At 58.0% G+C, this 16,324-nt stretch overlaps 1 protein-coding gene across 5 annotated transcripts; it reads left to right on the top strand.

The window, feature by feature from the left end:
* Nucleotides 1–33: 33 nt before the first annotated feature.
* Nucleotides 34–15,508, top strand: TBC1D2B (TBC1 domain family member 2B). 5 transcript variants are annotated; one of them, XR_014027635.1, is made up of 14 exons: nucleotides 34–998; nucleotides 1,756–3,210; nucleotides 4,495–4,648; nucleotides 6,318–6,483; nucleotides 7,728–7,888; nucleotides 8,329–8,546; nucleotides 9,132–9,518; nucleotides 9,999–10,109; nucleotides 10,419–10,612; nucleotides 10,996–11,493; nucleotides 11,771–11,810; nucleotides 12,360–12,477; nucleotides 12,714–12,899; nucleotides 12,999–13,118. XR_014027635.1 is itself a non-coding variant. In XM_081336982.1 (14 exons), exons 2-14 carry the CDS (start codon nucleotides 2,860–2,862, stop codon nucleotides 13,689–13,691), a joined length of 2,805 nt encoding a protein of 934 aa, XP_081193108.1. In that variant the 5' UTR covers nucleotides 34–998; nucleotides 1,756–2,859; the 3' UTR covers nucleotides 13,692–15,508. The 5 variants fall into 5 exon arrangements, 3 of the variants coding, with proteins under 3 accessions (XP_081193108.1, XP_081193107.1, XP_081193109.1); XM_081336982.1 differs by lacking the exon at nucleotides 11,771–11,810 and adding an exon at nucleotides 13,553–15,508 and having other exon boundaries at nucleotides 12,999–13,120; XM_081336981.1 differs by lacking the exon at nucleotides 11,771–11,810 and adding an exon at nucleotides 13,496–15,508 and having other exon boundaries at nucleotides 12,999–13,120.
* Nucleotides 15,509–16,324: the final 816 nt, after the last annotated feature.

The raw sequence follows: 16,324 nt of genomic DNA, 5'->3' as shown, positions 1-16,324 counted from the left end.
CAGATGAAGTGAGGGGCCTGGAGCCAAGCGCCCTCCTGCCTTGCTCCAGCGGGATGGACTCTTGCCCTCTGGGCCCAGCGGCTGTGGGTCATTTGGTGTAAATAAGAGACTCTGGGTGTGGCCAGAACAGCCTGCCCTTTGGAAGGGGAGCCGGGCAGGACGATGGCCATGCCCTACTGGATCTCGGCTCCCACCCTGGACTTTGGAATCGGGCTTCCTCCAATCAAGGGGACACCCTGCATTGCCATAAATGTCGGCGTGCCAAAAGATCCGGCCTCCTGAGCCGATGGAAGAGACTCCAGACTGCTTTGCTTGAGCAAGACTGAGGTGGTTTGCGAGTGGCAAGTGGGCACCAGCCAGGCAGGGAAGTGCCACCCCCCGCAGCCTCCCTTGGGCCAGATTTTTGCCCTACGGCCAGCGGCTCTCCACACTTGACTGCTTCTTCGGCTTTCACCCGAACACCTGCCAGCCTTGAAGGTCTTAGGAGTGGGTGCAAGAATGTCTCTTTGGGGGGGCTGTAGCTGTCACCCACTTGCACTTCCACAAGGCCTGTGAACCCCACTCTTGCTTGGCGCCTCTCCCCCCAATTCCCCTATGTTTTGATCTTCTGAACGCCTCTGCGTATCAGGACGATCCCAGTTCCAGCCCAGGTGCCGGCCTCGTGCCCTCTGCCTCTGGCTCCAGTGCCACCGACTTCCCTGCAGCTCTCGCGCCAGCCCGGCCAGCATCCCCCTGCCTCCCCTTCATGGGCATCTCAGCTGATCCCTCACTCCCAGCTCAATGGCAGGAGGAGGCCAGTCTCTTTCCAAGCAGGACCTGGATTGCAGCTGTGGCCAAGGCCTCCAGCCATGCCGGCCACAAGCCTGGCCCTCCCTCCCCCCACGAAGGCAGCCTCCCCTGCCCCAGCCAGACCGTGACCCTGCGTCCGCGTCTCCCCCTCCCAGCTGTCCCAGAGGACCTCCTGCCCTTCTCCACTTCGAGGATCCAGCCAGCAACAGGTACTGGGACCCCCTTAAACGGCTAAAATCTCTCTTGGGTTGAAACCCCCAGGCTCTCGCTCAGCCCTCTTGGGCCTTTGGGGGTCCCGCTGACAACAACCCAGGAAGGAAGGCAAACGGAGGGTGTTTCCTTCCGAATGCCGTGAGGCTTGGACCTCTCCTGGCTTGTCCAGGGGTTTCTCTACAGAAAGCTGTTGTCTCTGCCTTCACCTGGAGCCCAAATGTTTTTTGTACAAATCTTTAAGCAAAATGGCATTTTCACAAATCACACTCCTCGCTTTCTTACACCTCTTTCTCAGCGCATGTTCTGTCAAGTTAACATTTTGGTTTTAGAACATCTGACTGTGGAAAATCTTGCCATGTTTTTCCTCAGAATGTTGACCTCATGCAGATATGAGCTAAGTGGGTAAAATGTAGAATATTGTAATGGAAAGTCTGCACCAGAACCAGGTCCAGTCAGTGACATTTCAGCCCCTTCTCCAAATGTTTACCTGGGTTGGGGGCATAGAAGAAATAGAGGTTTAACCCTTTCCCTAAAAGCAAAATGTTTAGCTTGGATTCCATCTGTTTCCTGCATTATAAGGGCTGTCCTCGTCTTGCCTTGGGCAGCCAGCCCTAATCAGGCCTACGTGGCCGTGGACATATTCTAACACTCAAGCATGCTTGTTTCATTGGGTCTCGTCTAGAATCCATGCAAACGCTGTGGCTCACCTGAGGGGAGGAACGTTGCTCAGGTGTGCTTCTCCTTTCATTGCAGAGATGTGGCAGCCCTGGCCGGCCCCCAAGGCCCCCTTCCTTGCGCACGCTGATTGCCCGTGGAAGACGTGACCGAAGCCCCTTCCTCGCAACCATAGATCGACCAGGAAGAAGGTCCTCCTTATCCCCACTCGGCCAGCTGTCCGGGGAACCCTCCCTGCCCACATCTGGTGCTGGCAGGGCCTGGGCAGTCTCCCTTTCTCTGGCATCGCTTGGGAGGGGGACGGTCATCCGGGAATGCTGGGGCTCGGGCAGCCTTGGGGCAGCCGGCTGGGACTCCCCAGGATCCCCAATTCCTGTTGGGGGGGAAACAGTTGCATTTTGGTCTTTCCAGGGCACGCCAAGCCCCAGGAGGGCTCCATCGGTGGTGAGAAGGTGGGCGCCCCTTCCTTTCTCCTACTGCTGGCCCGGGGGGGGGGGGGCTGTGCAGAGGCCCTGGGCAGCCTGTTCTGGCTTGCTCAAGGGACTGGCTGGCCAAGGAGGTGGCCGACAGGATTAGCTGGGCATCACGCTGAATCTTTCCTCTGTTGTAAAGGCAATTTTTTTAAAAAAAAATCTGAATTCATCCACAATAATCACGATGAGTAAATTTCTCCAGGTATTTCTTAAATGTCTTTTTGAGAGGAAATATATGTCTATATTTATGTAAATTTTGGCTGCTTAAGAGACCCACAAGATCGGCAAGAAGCCCAGCAGACTTTTATAAATAAGGGCTCAACCATTGCTCGATAAGTGTAAAATTTTCAATAGTGAAAAGGAAATATTGGGGAGGGGGGTTAGATAGCGACCTTTATAGTTCTCGAGGGTGTTTTGCTGTAAACCTCCGTGCAATTCCCCAGTGCTGCTCGTGTATGAACGGGGCGTTTGGTCTGAACCACGTTGGAAGAATTTTTTAAGCGCTGAATAAAAGTGAACGTTTAACGCTCCGCGCCCGCCGTTCTTACGCCACCGCGGGGGCTTCTCCGAGCCGAGGGCGCCCCTGAGCGCGTGCAGAGGCCAGCAGCGGCGCGGGCGCTCGGCGGCTCCTCCTCGGGGGCTGAGCCGGAAGGGCCGGGGCGGGCGGAGTGAGCGGGGCGAGGGGGCGGCGGCGGCGGCGGCGGGCGCGATGCCGGAGGAGGAGGAGGAGGGGGCGGCGGCGGCGGGCGGCCCGCGGCTGTGCGGCTACCTGCAGAAGCTCTCCGGCAAGGGGCCGCTGCGGGCCTTCCGCAGCCGCTGGTTCGCCTTCGACGCGCGGCGCTGCGCGCTCTGCTACTACAAGGGCCCGCGGGAGGCGCAGCCGCTGGGCCGCCTGGAGCTCGCCCGCGCCGCCTTCCGCCTCCACGACGCGCCCGCGCCCGGCCCGGGCCCAGGACAGCAGCCGCAGCCGGCCGAGGAGGAGCGGCGCGCGGAGGAGGAGGGCGCGCCCGGCACCGCCTTCGAGGTGCGCGGCCCCGGCGGCGACGTGGCCGTCCTGCGGGTGAGCGGCGGGAGGGGAGCGGCTCCTCCGCGGGGCCTGGCCGGCCAAGACAGAGCCGTCTTACTGGGGGCGCCGAGGCAGCTCCGCCGCTGGGCAGCCGGGCCGCTTGGCGGGCCTCCCGCGGCTCCTGCCCGGCGTGCCTTTCTGGAGCTGGGAGGGGGGCCCGCGCCCCGCAGAGCGAGCCCGGGGTCTTTGGGCCTTCCCGGGCGGGGACTGGGGGGTCTCCTCCGCGCCATTTGCCCGCGGCCCTCTGCAAATGCCGTCCCGGCCCTTGGGGGCGGGCGGGCCGGTCCAGGAGCCCCAGCGCCGCTCGGTCCCTGCTGCGGGCTCCGGCCTCCCTCGGCCTCCGCCGGGCGAGCCCTTCCTCTCGGGAGCCGGAGCGCGGGTGGAGGGGTTTGCGCAGCCCTCTTGGATGCAGCTGCACCACGAGTCCCGGGCAGGGCGGCCGCTCCGCGGGGAGGGCCGGGGCAGATGCGGGCGGAAAGGGCTCAAGCACGGAAGCCGTTCCCCCCTCCTCCCCCCGGGCCATTCAGAAGGGTTCCCGTCTCACGGGGCCGCCAGCACCAGACTGCGCCTGCCAGGAGCGACTTGTTGGCCCCTGGAGCTCCGAGATTTCTACTCCAGTAGCAACTGCCCGGTGGCCGTGGGCTTCCTGAAGTCCCAGAGGTCATCCAGGCCACATCCACAGTGCCAGTTGTGGGACACCTTGACTCGTTTCGTGGAGCAAAATTCTTTTGTTGAAGTCCCCAGTGCAGCACACAACATCTTAAAGAGTGGCAGGTGTCCAACAGGGGAAGCAAACCTTTCCCATAACACTGGAAACTCCCTGCTCGTGCTGTGGCACAATAGTTGAGTAATTGGCCCACATAACTTGAGTTTAGCAAGCATTTGATAATTTTAATTATTTTGGGGCTATTTAATTTAATTTAATTTTAACCTGTATATATTGTACTGTTTTAATTTGCCCTGTAAACCGCCCTGAGTCCCTCGGGAAAAGGGCAGAATATAAATATAAATAAATAAATAAATAAATAAATAAATAAATAAATAAATAAATAAATAAATAAATAAATAAATAAATATGGTGGTGGTAGGATTCTGTCATGGGTCAGACTAGATGGCCCTTGTGCAAAGCCAGGCGATAATGGCCCTCCTGGGCTGTGTTTATCCAGTGGCTTGGAAAGCCGCCCCTCAGCCAGCTGACCGGCTGCTCTTGCTCTGATCCACTCCTCCACCTCCTCCTCCTCTGTAACCAGCCAGGTTGCCGGCTTCTCTCCACCACAGGCTGCCACGCACCAGGACATGATGTACTGGCTGCAGGAGCTCCAGCAGAAGAGGTGGGAGTATTGCCACAGCCTTGACGCTGCCAAGCGGTACAGCCAGACATCGCCCACCCGTGCCGGGTGCTCCAGGGGACTGGTGGCCAAGGACAGTCCTGGTAGGTGATGCCATCTCTTCCGGGGGCTGAGCACTGGGGCCCCTGCAAGGGGACGGTGCAGGAAATGGCTTGGCAAATGAGGTCACTGCTGCAAGTTCCAGGTGGTAGCGTGTTGCCTTCACACTGGCTTTGTGGTCCACGTTTGGGGGCCAGATAGGAGGGAGAAAAGGCCTTTCTCAAAGTAAACCATGAAGGCTCCTGTCGTGCGGGCCAGGCGCCACATGTCGGTCGCAGCCCAGGGATTCCTGCAAAATCAGGTCCAGCCGGTCTTCCGCTCCTGGACTACAACTCCCAGGTTTCCCAGCCAGTGATTGTTCACAGAACTGTTCGCAAGCGAAACAAGGCTCTGTGAAAGCCACCTCAGCACATTTCCCCCCCAAGAAGCTGGTTTCCTTGATTTGGTGATTTTTTTCTTTTTCTTTTCTCCACGACAGGAAGTGTTTATTTAAAACTTGTTACTTTAAAGATAATACATATTTGAAATTGTGGTTTGTGTATGTATGCCCCTGTGTGTGTGTGTGTGTGTGTGTGTGTGTGTGTATACACACATACACATCAACGCACACAAACAGCTTTTTTTATTTATTTTTTGTTGTTGGATTTTTAACTTCAAGAATTGTATTCAGCTATTTTTTAAACTGCATTCTTATACCAAATGTTGATTTTTTAAAAAAACATACGTGGGACAGTATGTTTACGTGCATATATTCTGTTGAGTATCCACTTGCAACAATGACATCCTTCAAGGTTTCCTCCTTTTTAACAGCCATGTTATTAAAGAGGTGGGCGGTAAATGCAACTTGTGGCACCCTTGTAAGAGAACCATTGTTCGATTGGCATTTGCTGGGTTGCTCTGATTAGACGGATGTTTCTGAGGGTGATGCAGTTTGTGTGTGTGTGTGTGTGTGTGTGTGTCTCCATCTCCTGTTGTCAGTGCCCCCCAGCGGGCAGCTCTTGCACCTCCCCAGCGCTTGTGGTCTGGAGGAGAGACCTCGGCTAAAGGGGGGAGGGGCTTGCCTCGCACTTTCTGTCCTCGAGGAGCGAAGGGCACATCCGGCCTGCAGACGTGGTCCCTGCCAGGCCAGAAGAGCCAGAAACCACCTGTCCCCCCCCCCCCGCGAAGCTCTCAGAGCTGCTGCTACTGCAGTGGAAGAGCTGGCGCTGCCCTTCTGGCTGGCTGTGGTTTCCTCTGGGGAAGCCTGTGCAAAGTTGCAGGAAGCCACTTCAAGGCTCCCCAGTGAGCAGAGAAGCCGAGCCTGGGGTGGTCACTGTGCGGGCAGACAGGCTGGGGAAAGTCTCCACCAGGGAGCACCCAGGAAGGAGCCGCCCCTTCCTCCCGGGCCCTCTTCGCTGCACCAGAGAGGAACTGTGGTGGTGGTCGCGCTGCTCTCCAGGGCAGAGGGCATCGACCGTTGCAGCAGGAAGGGGTTTGTCCAGCTGGGCGTGTGCTGCCAGCGCTGCTCCTGTAGGGAGCTTGGAGCAGAGAGGAAGTGTGACCGAGGTGGCTCCTGCGTTTCCCGCGATGGTCCTCGAAGAGCCGAGGGATCAGCAGGCTCGATTGCTCCCCTCAAGCCTCCGTCGTGACACGCCGAGCCTCTTGCGACTGTTTCCTGCAAGCCTCGGGGTGGAAGTCGGTTGGCAGATAACTGATGGGGTTGCTCTTCCTTAGATTGCACGGTGCTGCCTGCAAGTGCTTCGGCGGAGAACGCCCGCAACATCCTTGCCGTTGAGATTGCTCCCACGGAGCTGGTGGGGGAGCAAGCCGCCTGCCTGCCCGCCCCGGGCCACCCCGGCCCCATCAACTTCTCCTTGAGGCAGCTGGGCACCGAGATCAGGTGAGTCCTGGCAAAGGCCGGCTGGGGAGCTCGCTCGGCCGTGACTGCTGCTCTTTTCCAGGGGCCAGTTTGGACTTAAGGCTGGCGGTGCTCAAGCGAGCAGACCTTTGGAAGTGGCTCCCAGCAGCCAGATCCCCCCAGCTGATGCAGCGTGTTCTGAACTCGCTCCCCTGGGGAAGACCTGTGAAGCGCAAGGACGGCTCTGTTATGCTGTCGCCCTCAAAACGCCTCACTGGACAGCAGCCCCCGCCATCCAGAAGAGGGTGATGAGGAAGGGCCACCACTCAGCCGGACGTTCAAAATGTGGCGGCCAAATGACCTTTTCCGAAAATAAGCGTGGTGTGGATGTGGGGGGCCTCTGGCAGGCGAGCTGCTCCCATTTGAGCTCTCAGCCATCAAAAGCCTTTGAAATGGCAACCGCCAAATCCAGCCGCTTGGCCAGAGGCTCCCTTGTTGCACCTTTACAAAAGCCCCCAATTCCCTTCCCCCAATCCCTGCTGGCTCTGCACTTGCTTTGGGGAAAGCTGGGGCCTCTGGCCCGCAGAAGCTGCCCATCCTCGTGCCAGATGCTGGAGGACACAGGTTCTGCTGCTGCTGCCAGATGCCTTCAACTGGCTACAGCTGGGGAAGGCAGGCAGGCAGCCTGCGAGGTGGCCTGGCAGGGCTTGAGAAAGGATCGGGCCCTCGCGGCCAACATTCGTGAGTCAGAGTCTACTTCCCGTGTGAGACCTGAGCTCCTCCTTGCGCCTTAGAAAGTCTGGCCCTGCCCCCGGGGCTGCCCGACTTTCTGCCTGGGAAAGCAGCCCAGCTGTCGCCACAGTTGCTGCAGGCGCCCGGCAGACGGACAGCAGCTGCAAAGGGAGAAGCGTTTCCTAACCCCCCCTCCCCCAAGCGTGCCTTTTTGTACTTTCCCTGTTGGGCATCTGCCTGCCACGAGCTTCCCTGTTTTGCTGATCCTTCTCACAACCTGCCCGGCAGTAAACCCTTCTGTGCGGTAAACCGAGGCTGGATTTTGCAGCCGGGCCTTCCTCGTGGCTTGGGGCAGCCGTGTTGAACCCGCTTTCTCTGGGAAGGACAGACAAGGTGGGACCAAGGGGGGTCTGGGAACTCTCCTTTGGAACAGAGAAATCTGGAAATGCCCTTGAGATTCAAGGCGTGTTTGGCACTGAGGGAAGCCGCTGGGTTCTTGGCTTCTGCAACTTTTCTTTGCCCTCCCAACCATTTTGAACTTTTGCGCTTTGCAGAAATTCTGTGTCTTCCTTAAGAACCGGAAAAGGAAGTGGAGAAAACCGCCGGAGTGTTTTTTACACAGAAGAATGGGAAATGCTGGACCCCACCCCAAAAGATCTGCAGGAATCAGCGGCTCAGGAAGAAAAACGAAGGCTTTCAGCTGAGAACAGCAAAGGTGCCCACTGCTGCTTTTGCAGAATCATTCTGGCTTTGCAGACTTGGGGGGGGCACTATGCTCCCTTTTCTGAGCGGAGATCCCCAAGGATGGCAGGATCCCAGGTTGGCTTCTGATCACCCCAAGAATCTTTGTTCCCTTGGAGTTGGAAGGGGCAGATTGGGGAAGCGGTGGCTGCAACAAGTGATGCCCCCCCACTCTTATTGGCTATTGCATTGGAGACCCTCCAATTCCCTCCCGTCTCTCCTGGGAAGTTGGGGGTCAGTGCTCAGAGCAGCAGCTTGGCTGTTAACTTCCATGCCTGGTTTGCTAAGGAGAATGAAGAGGAGGCTTCTCCGTCTCCTTGGAGGGAGGGACGGCTCGGGGGTCTCTGAATTTGGCCAGGGGTACTCTGTATTGCTGAACCGGCCAACCTTCTGCCTTCTCCCCCAATGCTGCAGGTGGGGCCGGCTCAACCTTCCCCTTTGACTTTGGCCGCCTCCCGCACAAGGCCAGGCGTCCCTCAAAGGACAGCATGGCTGCCAGCAAAGGCCGAGGCAGCCTGGAGGGCCCCCCTCGGGAGTGGAGCGGAGGCCAGCCGGCCGCAGAGATGCAGCTGAAGCTGCAGAGCCAGCAGGAGGACCTGGAGCAGTTGAAGACGGAGCTGGCCAGCCAGAAGGTAGGCAGGCGTGAAGGGGGCAGGACAGGATGGCGCCTGGGTTGGGGGCGTCCTCCAGGAAGCCCCCGGCTGGGCTGCTTCCTCCTTTCCTTCTGGGGCCAGAGGGGCAGGAAAGAGGCTGCTCCTGCGCTGCTTGCTTCCACAGCCGCCCCCTGCGCTCAGTGCAAAGTGCGACAAGGGTTTGGCTTCCCCAGCATCGGTTGCAGAGCGTGAGGCTGGCTGGAGCTGAGAGGGAGGGAGAGAGGGCGGCCTCAGGACTCTCTGGAGCTAGTTCCCACAGTCAGGACTAGAGTCTTCTTCTCCCCACTCCTAGTCTGGAGCCTGAACCACGAGCAGCAGCAGCAGCCTTGGAGGAAAAGTGTGTCGGGATCCGCAGGATGGGAGGCGGGCCCTCAGCTTCATGAGAAAGGGACACACCGGGCGGCCTTTCCTGCCTCGGGGTGGAAACAGGAGCGCTTCTGTGCCGGGGGGGGTGGGGGGGGCCAGGCATGTGTGTCCCGGGGTGAGGGGGCTCAGACCACCAGCAGCAGCACGCCTAATGCGGCACGGTGGCCCCCACCCCCAAATCTTCTCCCTCCCTCCCAGGAACTGGTGCGGCTCCTGCAGCAGACGGTCCGGTCCTCCCAGTACGACCGATACCTCGCAGGGCCCCTCTGCGAGGGGAGCGCCAAGGGCCACTTGGAGCTGCTTCACCAGAAAGACCGCCAGATCTGGGGCCTCAACCACCAGCTGGAAAAGCTGCACCTGGAGAAGGAGCGCCTGGAGCAGGAGGTGGCCGGCCTGAAGTCCACGGTGGGGGGGCTGGGCGAGCAGCTAGACATGCTGGTGGAGACCATCCAGGCGAAGGACGAGGTGATCATGAAGCTTTCCAGAGAGCTGAGCGAATGCGAGTCGTCGGGGCAAAGCGGAGCCCCCCCTGCCGACGCCTCCCCCCCCCTCAGCAAGGAGCAGCAGGAGCTTAGCAAGCTGAAGGTAAGGGCCACGCTTGCCTGCTTGTGGCCTGGGTGACTCGGGGCCTTTGCCGTCCCCCCGGAGCCCACCAGCTCATCTGGGGGAGATGGTGGCCCATCAGAGGGAAGAGAGAATGCGGGGCTGATTTAAGCAGCTGCAGCACTTGCAGCAAGCAGAAGCGCGCGAGAGGTGGGAATATTTGGGCGCCTGCATTGGGCAGTTGTGGTTTTATTAACCACAATTTCTTAGACAAGCCTCGGTTGGCTGCGCTCCTGTGTTGTACCAAGCCATTCACAGTCTTTACTTGCTGCTCACATGAGGTGCTGAGCTGCACGTCAGGCAGACTCGCTTTGGGCTTTGACCTCAGAAGCCCTGAAGCCAAGGCCGGGGGGGGGGGCAAACCCTTTGCTGTGCCACCTTTCCCCTTCCCTGGGCGGCAGAAGCAGCTGCCCCCCCTTCCCTCCCGCCCTGCGTGAGTCTCCCAACGCTCTTTCTTGACAGGACAGCCTGCAAGCTTACAAGACCCAGAACAAATTCCTAAATAAGGAGATCCTGGAACTTTCTGCTTTGCGAAGGAATGCCGAGAACAGAGAGAAGGAGCTGATGGCGAAGGTCAGCCAAAGGGGCAGATGACGGTGAAACCTCCCCCACTCTCAGACCCTCCCAAGGGGTTGGAGCCACTGACAGGTGCCCCACTCTGTGGGGAGAGACCAGAGATTTGCTTTCCAAGCTGACCGGTTTTTCTGCCTCTCCAAAAGAGGCCGGCTGACCACAGCCACGTTGCTCTCTGGTGGTTTAAGGGCCGCCACGTTACTGGGGTGGGGGGCAGAGCGGGGCTGGGGCAGAGGCTTCCCTTGGCTTTCAGGTTCGGGCTGTCTGGCCCCTTCCTGCCTCAGCCCCCCCTCGGTCTCCCCCACACAGCACACCAGCCTGGAAGCCCAGATGTGCCAGGTGGAGAGCAGGTACCTGGTTCTGCTGCAAGAGAGGAAGACGCCGGTGTGCTCGGAGGAGCTGAACCCCGACAGCGGCCTGGTGGCCCAGCTCCTGGAAGACGCCCTGAAGGTGGACAGCGGTGAGCAGCCTGGACAGGCTTACTTCAAGCCCCACATGGTCAGGTGAGCCTCTGTCTGACCCTTGGTGGGGTCACCCCACGGGAGTGGGCCAGGGAGGGAGACCTGGGCCCAAACAGCGGCTCTCCCCACATCTCGGCCTTCAGCATGTGAGGCTGGCCAGAGGGGTTGCTGGCCACTCTCAGGCATGGATGCTGGGCGCTTCTCAAGCCAGCATCAGCGCCCATTCCCGCACCAGACAGGGGTGGAGAGGAGCTTCACATCTAGCTTTATGCAGCCAAAGGATTGAATTCTGCCTAACTAACCGGGGTGGACAAGCCCGGTGCCTTTTGTAACCCTGGATGCCAGCGGCGGCTTTGGTGACTTTCCTGGCAGGTTTTTCTGCCTCTAGTGGTTCTGGCAAGTGACCGGTTCCCTCTCCTTTCCAGTGAGTACGACGTGTACGGGTTCCAGACAGTCCCGGAGGACGAGGAGGAGGAGGAGAGACTGGTGGCGAAGGTGCGGGCTCTGGACCTGAAGTCCTTGTCCCTCACGGAGCACCAGGAGATGTCCACGGGCGTGAAGTGGGAGAACTTCCTGGCCACCACCGTGAACAGGGAGATGGTCCGGTCAGTGGAGCTGAAGACCCTCATCCGGGGTGGGGTCCCCCACGAGCACCGTTGCCAGATCTGGAAGTGGTGCGTCGGCCTCCATGTGAAGAAGTTCAAGGAGAGCATCCCCCCCGGCTACTTCCAGAGCCTGCTGCAGAACGCGCTGAAGAAGCAGAACCCGGCCTCCAAGCAGATCGAGCTGGACCTCCTGCGGACCCTGCCCAACAACAAGCATTACTCCTCGCCCGCCTCCGAGGGCATCCAGAAGCTGCGGAACGTCTTGCTGGCTTTTTCGTGGCGGAACCCGGACATTGGCTATTGCCAGGGGCTCAACAGGTACGCGGCCCTCCCAGGCCACCCAGGTCAAGAAGCAGAGAAGATGGCTGTACTGTGGTGGGATGTGAGGGGAATGGGGGTCTGGATAACCTCTCCACGTTTCTCTCCATCCCACCCGATTTCCTCCCTCGTGCTTCCTTCGGTCTTGGGCTGTGCACTCTCTTCCCCCCCTTCTTGTTTTGCTCCTTCCTTCTCCAAAGTCCACTCTTGGATTCGTTTGCAAGGTAGGAGGCAGGCTGTTCAGGAATGGGTCCCCCTCTCTGTTTCTCCTTCCCAGGAGAGGAAGACCTGCACCCCTCGGCTGCCTGAGAGAGCAGGTATGTCTCGCTTGCCCGGCTCTGCGCCAGCAGGCACTTTAGGGTGGCGCCCCGTGCTTCCTAGGCCCCAGGAGGAAATGAAATAGGTTTCCAAAAGCTGCTGTTTCTGGCGGGCGCTGGCTCTGTGAAGGTAGCCCTGTTTAGGGTGGTCTGAGTGGCCTTGGGAGAGGAAGAGACGCAGCCCTGGGAGGGGAGCCCACAGCTGCCTGGAGGGCCCAGCAAGCGGCTCAGGAGAGACCCCCCCCTAGTTTCTCAGGCTGTAAAGGTGGGGAGGGGGAGCTGCATTTTCAGATTTGCAAAATTCTGCTCATGTCGCCTTACCACGAAGTAGAAGTCGCTCTGCCTGAAAAACTGACCTGCTGCGTGGAAGAGCTTCTCGTTGGAGGGGACGTGGGGGAGCGAGCAAGAAGCACAAAGCCGTCGTTTCCTTCTTTCCTTTTTGAACCCTTTTCCTGGGGTCTTGGGGCGTCAGTCTTTTGCTGGGGTCACCTCGAATGGCTCCGCGACACTGTGTGGGAAGCGCCATTCCCGATGTGGTCTCTTTTCCAGACTGGCAGCCATTGCTCTTCTCTACCTGGAGCAGGAAGATGCCTTCTGGTGCCTGGTGACCATCGTGGAGGTCTTCATGCCGCGGGACTATTACACGAAAACACTGCTGGGCTCTCAGGTATGTCTGGGAAGAGGCTTGGGAGCTCTTGCCAGAGCTGGAGGCCAGGCCTTGCGGCTCTGAGATGGGGGCAAGTTGGAGAAGAAGCGGTGCCCTCCCTCCCCCGAACAATCTGGGGAAAGCCTTGAAGAGGAATGGCCCGGGGGGGGGGGAGGAGGGAGGCCTTCAGGATCCCTCTGAAAGCCCCTCCCCAGGAGGGCTGCCTTTCAAGGCTGTTCCTCCTCCTCCGCCTCCAGGTGGACCAACGGGTGTTCAAGGACCTGATGAATGAGAAGCTGCCCCGGCTGCACGCACACTTTGAGCAGCACCGGGTGGACTTCTCGCTCATCACCTTCAACTGGTTCTTGATCGTCTTCGTGGACAGTGTGATCAGCGACGTCCTCTTCAAAATATGGGATTCCTTTCTCTACGAGGGACCAAAGGTAGGTCCCTGAGTGGAGTCCCCGGGATTTTCAGGGGTTGGGAGGGGAACCTTCCGGGGCTCGCTCCCTTTTGTGACCCAGAGCTTCTTGGATGCCCAGGTGATCTTCCGCTTTGCTCTGGCCCTCTTCAAGTACAAGGAGGAGGAGATCTTAAAGCTACTGGACTCGACGTCCATCTTCAAGTACCTGCGGTCTTTCACTCGCACCGTCCTGGATGCCAGGTGAGGAAGTCTGGGTTGCTCTGCCATTCCCAGAGGGATCAGTCAGAGGCTATTAGAAGGAGCTTCTGATTTTATCTTCTATTGGAGGAAAGAAAAATTGAGTAAAACAATGTAAATGATGCCATAAAATGGGTTTTTGAGCCCTGGGTTCCCCCAGGAACGTGATAGGGCTCCAGGAGAGATTAAGGGCAAAAAAGGGCCCAATTTCTGTCACTGGAGCTTTTGATCAGGGGTTCCAGGTGCAGGGATCATTTCTTTTAATTAAAAGATCCATAGAGGTGGAAAAGGTAGCGCTTCCCTGTGGTGACACATTTGAGTCTGCTCTTTGGACGGCCCACAACGAGGCCTCTCTGGTGCCTCCTCCTCCTCCTCCAGGAAGCTGACGGGCATCGCCTTCAGGGACCTGAACCCCTTCCCCCTGCGCCAGATCAGGAACCGCAGGGCCATCCACCTGGAGAAGGTGCGCCTGGAGCTGCTGGAGCTGGAGGCCATGCGCGAGGACTTCCTGCGCGAACGGGAGACCCACCCAGAGAAGAGGGACCTGATCAGCGAGGATGAGGAAGACGGCTGAAGGGACCTCAAGAGGACCCCTGGGGGGGGCTTTTCCACAATGCAGAACCTCGTGGGGATTTGAGGACAGATTTACAAGTCCAACATTTCACAACTGAGGCAGATCCTGCTTAGGTCGCCGTTCAGTATACCCAGCACTTTCCTTTTAAGTTGCGCAGCTGAGCTGTGAGTGTTTTCCTGCTTTTCAGCGCCTCTGAAGTTCTCCAGACACAATACTGAAAGGCCCATCATTTTACGCCAAATTCTTGGTCTTCAAATCATCCCATTTTGGGGACAAATTCCTTGTGGTCTTAAAAAAAACAAACCAAGCCACGGTAGCTTTTCTGGGGCTTCGAAGACCTTCCGCAGGTCCACCGCTTGGCTTTCCTAGCTGGGGAAGCAGCAGCAGAGAACTGGAGGCACCACCAGGGATTCCTTCTGGGCCCGGGTCCCCGTCTCTGTTGGAAAGAACATGGCGGCCGAGAAGGCGCTCTGCAGGATGGCCGGCCCCGTTCACACCCAGCAGCCCCGGCCGGACCTGGCACCCGCCTCCCTGGCCCTCGCATCGGGAGCCTGTTGTTCCACGGAGAGCAGAGGAGCCCGAGAGCGGGTGGCAAAACCCAGGTGCCCAAAAGTTCATCCCAGAAGAACCCAGTCATTCCATTCAGGCTTCCTGCCTTCCTTCCATACAACTTTTCTTCTTCAACAACCCCTCCCCCCCTTTCCCCTCCAGAGGCGTTTCTTGGGGAAGCGATTTGGCACCCCAGTGGCCAGGAGGATTTGCCTGCTCACCACCAGATCCAAGCCACTTTGGAGGCAAAGAAGGCGCCCCACAGCCCAGCGTCGGTTTGGGAAAGACAGACTCCGGGTCCAGTGTGGGCACTTGAATCCTAGGCTATAATAAGGTGGCAAAGGAGGAGGGTGAATCCTCCCTGGCGGAGTTTTGGGTGACTTGTGGCTCCCTAAGTTAATGTTAATGTTGTGCTGGCCAGTCCGGTGGGTTTCCTCTGAAAGGGGGGGCTACAAGGGGTACCCCAAGTAGTGTGATGAAAGGGTTCCTCCCTCTCTTGCAATGGAACCCAATGGGCTGGACGTCTTTATCATCTGGAGGCTTTCCAGACTGTCAACATTGAAGAGAAAGTTGAGGAAAGGGAGACAGCGATACACACACCCTAACACACCCCTTGGCAGCTTGAAGATGGCTAGACCCCCACTCCCAGAATTGCTCTGCTGGTTGGGGAATTCAGGCACTGACGTCCACCCATCTTCAAGCTGCCAAAGTTGAGAAACGCTGAATTTCCAAATTTTCAGGTCTCAATTCCTGCTTTGAGGTTTTCCTTCCTTTTTATAAAGAATCCCAAACTCTGCTATGTAGGATATATACTAAGTATTTTATGCACGGTGTCTATTCAAGCAGAAAGTAACCCCCCTTCTACTTCTGCAGTTTGCACAAGCTTAACAGAGATCCAGTCCATTTCTCTGCCTTTCTTGCTGGAGGCCCTAGAATGATCCCCTTCCAAGAGGCCTCTTTCTCCCGGAGGAGGGGTCCAGTATCCCGTGGAGGGTGACCATCACGGGGCTCACAGCAGTTGGAACTCCAGGCACAGGCTCCAGAAAACCGGCGGGGGGGGGGCAGGAGGTTCTCTTCCGCATAGGGTGACTGCAGTTGGGGATCCTGAGAGCTCTTTGGGGTTTAGAACCCCCAAATTCATTTGCAAAATTTTTGCAACCTCTTGAAAATAGACCATTTATTGTCTTTGATTTTTAAAGGCTTTTGATCTTCATTCCTGTCTGGTTTTGTCTGACCAATCCCAACAAATAAATGCACACCACCACCTGCTGCTGTTGGATGGACTTTTCTGTTTGTGCCCCGGAAGCAGAGAGGGCTGCTCTCCTGCAGCTTGGCAGACAAGTGGGTGGTACCCGTGGCAGGCGAAGAACCGATCGACGTGGCCTGCAGAGGGAATTGCAGCTCTTCAGCCTTTGCCATTGGGGGTGTGGAGGGGCGGGTGCCCTTGTAGTGGTCGGTGAGTCCCTGTCGAGTCTGATGTCCATCTGAGAGCGCTTCTTCTCCTGCCCCATCAGATAGTCTGCCCTGCGCAATGGGCCCATCTGAGCCCAACGATCCTGGGGGCACCGATGCAAGAGAACAGACCCAGCTGCCTCTCCCCTCCCTGCGCAGGGGGTGGGGTGGGGGTCAAGAGGTGCTGGCTGGGTGGCGGCCGCCACAGTCCAGGCAAAAGGCAGGAAACGGCATGTGGGGGGGGGGATTTTCTGGCTAAGGCAAGAAAGGACTTTTTCCTGTTTGCGGCTTTTACCTACAAGCCTTCCTCCATTTCAATTTGCAGCTGTTGTTATGATGGTCCGTCCAACACTCAGCCAGATATTTAGGCTGGATCTGGCATTTTTGTCCACTTGTGGAGTCCTTCCCAAGCAGCTGGTATAGGCAGATGTGGGTGTTGGGTGGCAGCGGTTCCAAGTCAAGCTGCCCCTTGAAATTGACTTGCAATTTTGTCAATGCCCAAAGTGTTCAAGTGGTGCCCCCCCCTTTTACAGAGAGAGAGAGAACTCAAGGCATACCTAACCCATAATGCCTGCTATTTTCCCCATGACAACAACCCTGTGAAGGGGGCTGGGCTGAGAAAGTGACCAACC

This window comes from Vipera berus, assembly GCF_964194415.1.
Source record: "Vipera berus genome assembly, chromosome: 12".
Classification (NCBI taxonomy): Eukaryota; Metazoa; Chordata; class Lepidosauria; order Squamata; family Viperidae; genus Vipera; species Vipera berus.
The sequence above is the reverse complement of the archived record's forward strand: the minus strand, read 5'-3'. Positions and strand labels throughout refer to the sequence as shown.

Excerpts from the sequence above, each read along its gene's own strand:
- TBC1D2B (XM_081336981.1), top strand. The coding sequence starts at position 2,860 with ATGCCGGAGGAGGAGGAGGAGGGGGCGGCGGCGGCGGGCGGCCCGCGG. Across the intron at positions 10,110-10,418 it reads AGAAGGAGCTGATGGCGAAG|CACACCAGCCTGGAAGCCCA; the intron begins GTCAGCCAAAGG and ends TCCCCCACACAG. Across the intron at positions 13,121-13,495 it reads CGCACCGTCCTGGATGCCAG|GAAGCTGACGGGCATCGCCT; the intron begins GTGAGGAAGTCT and ends CTCCTCCTCCAG.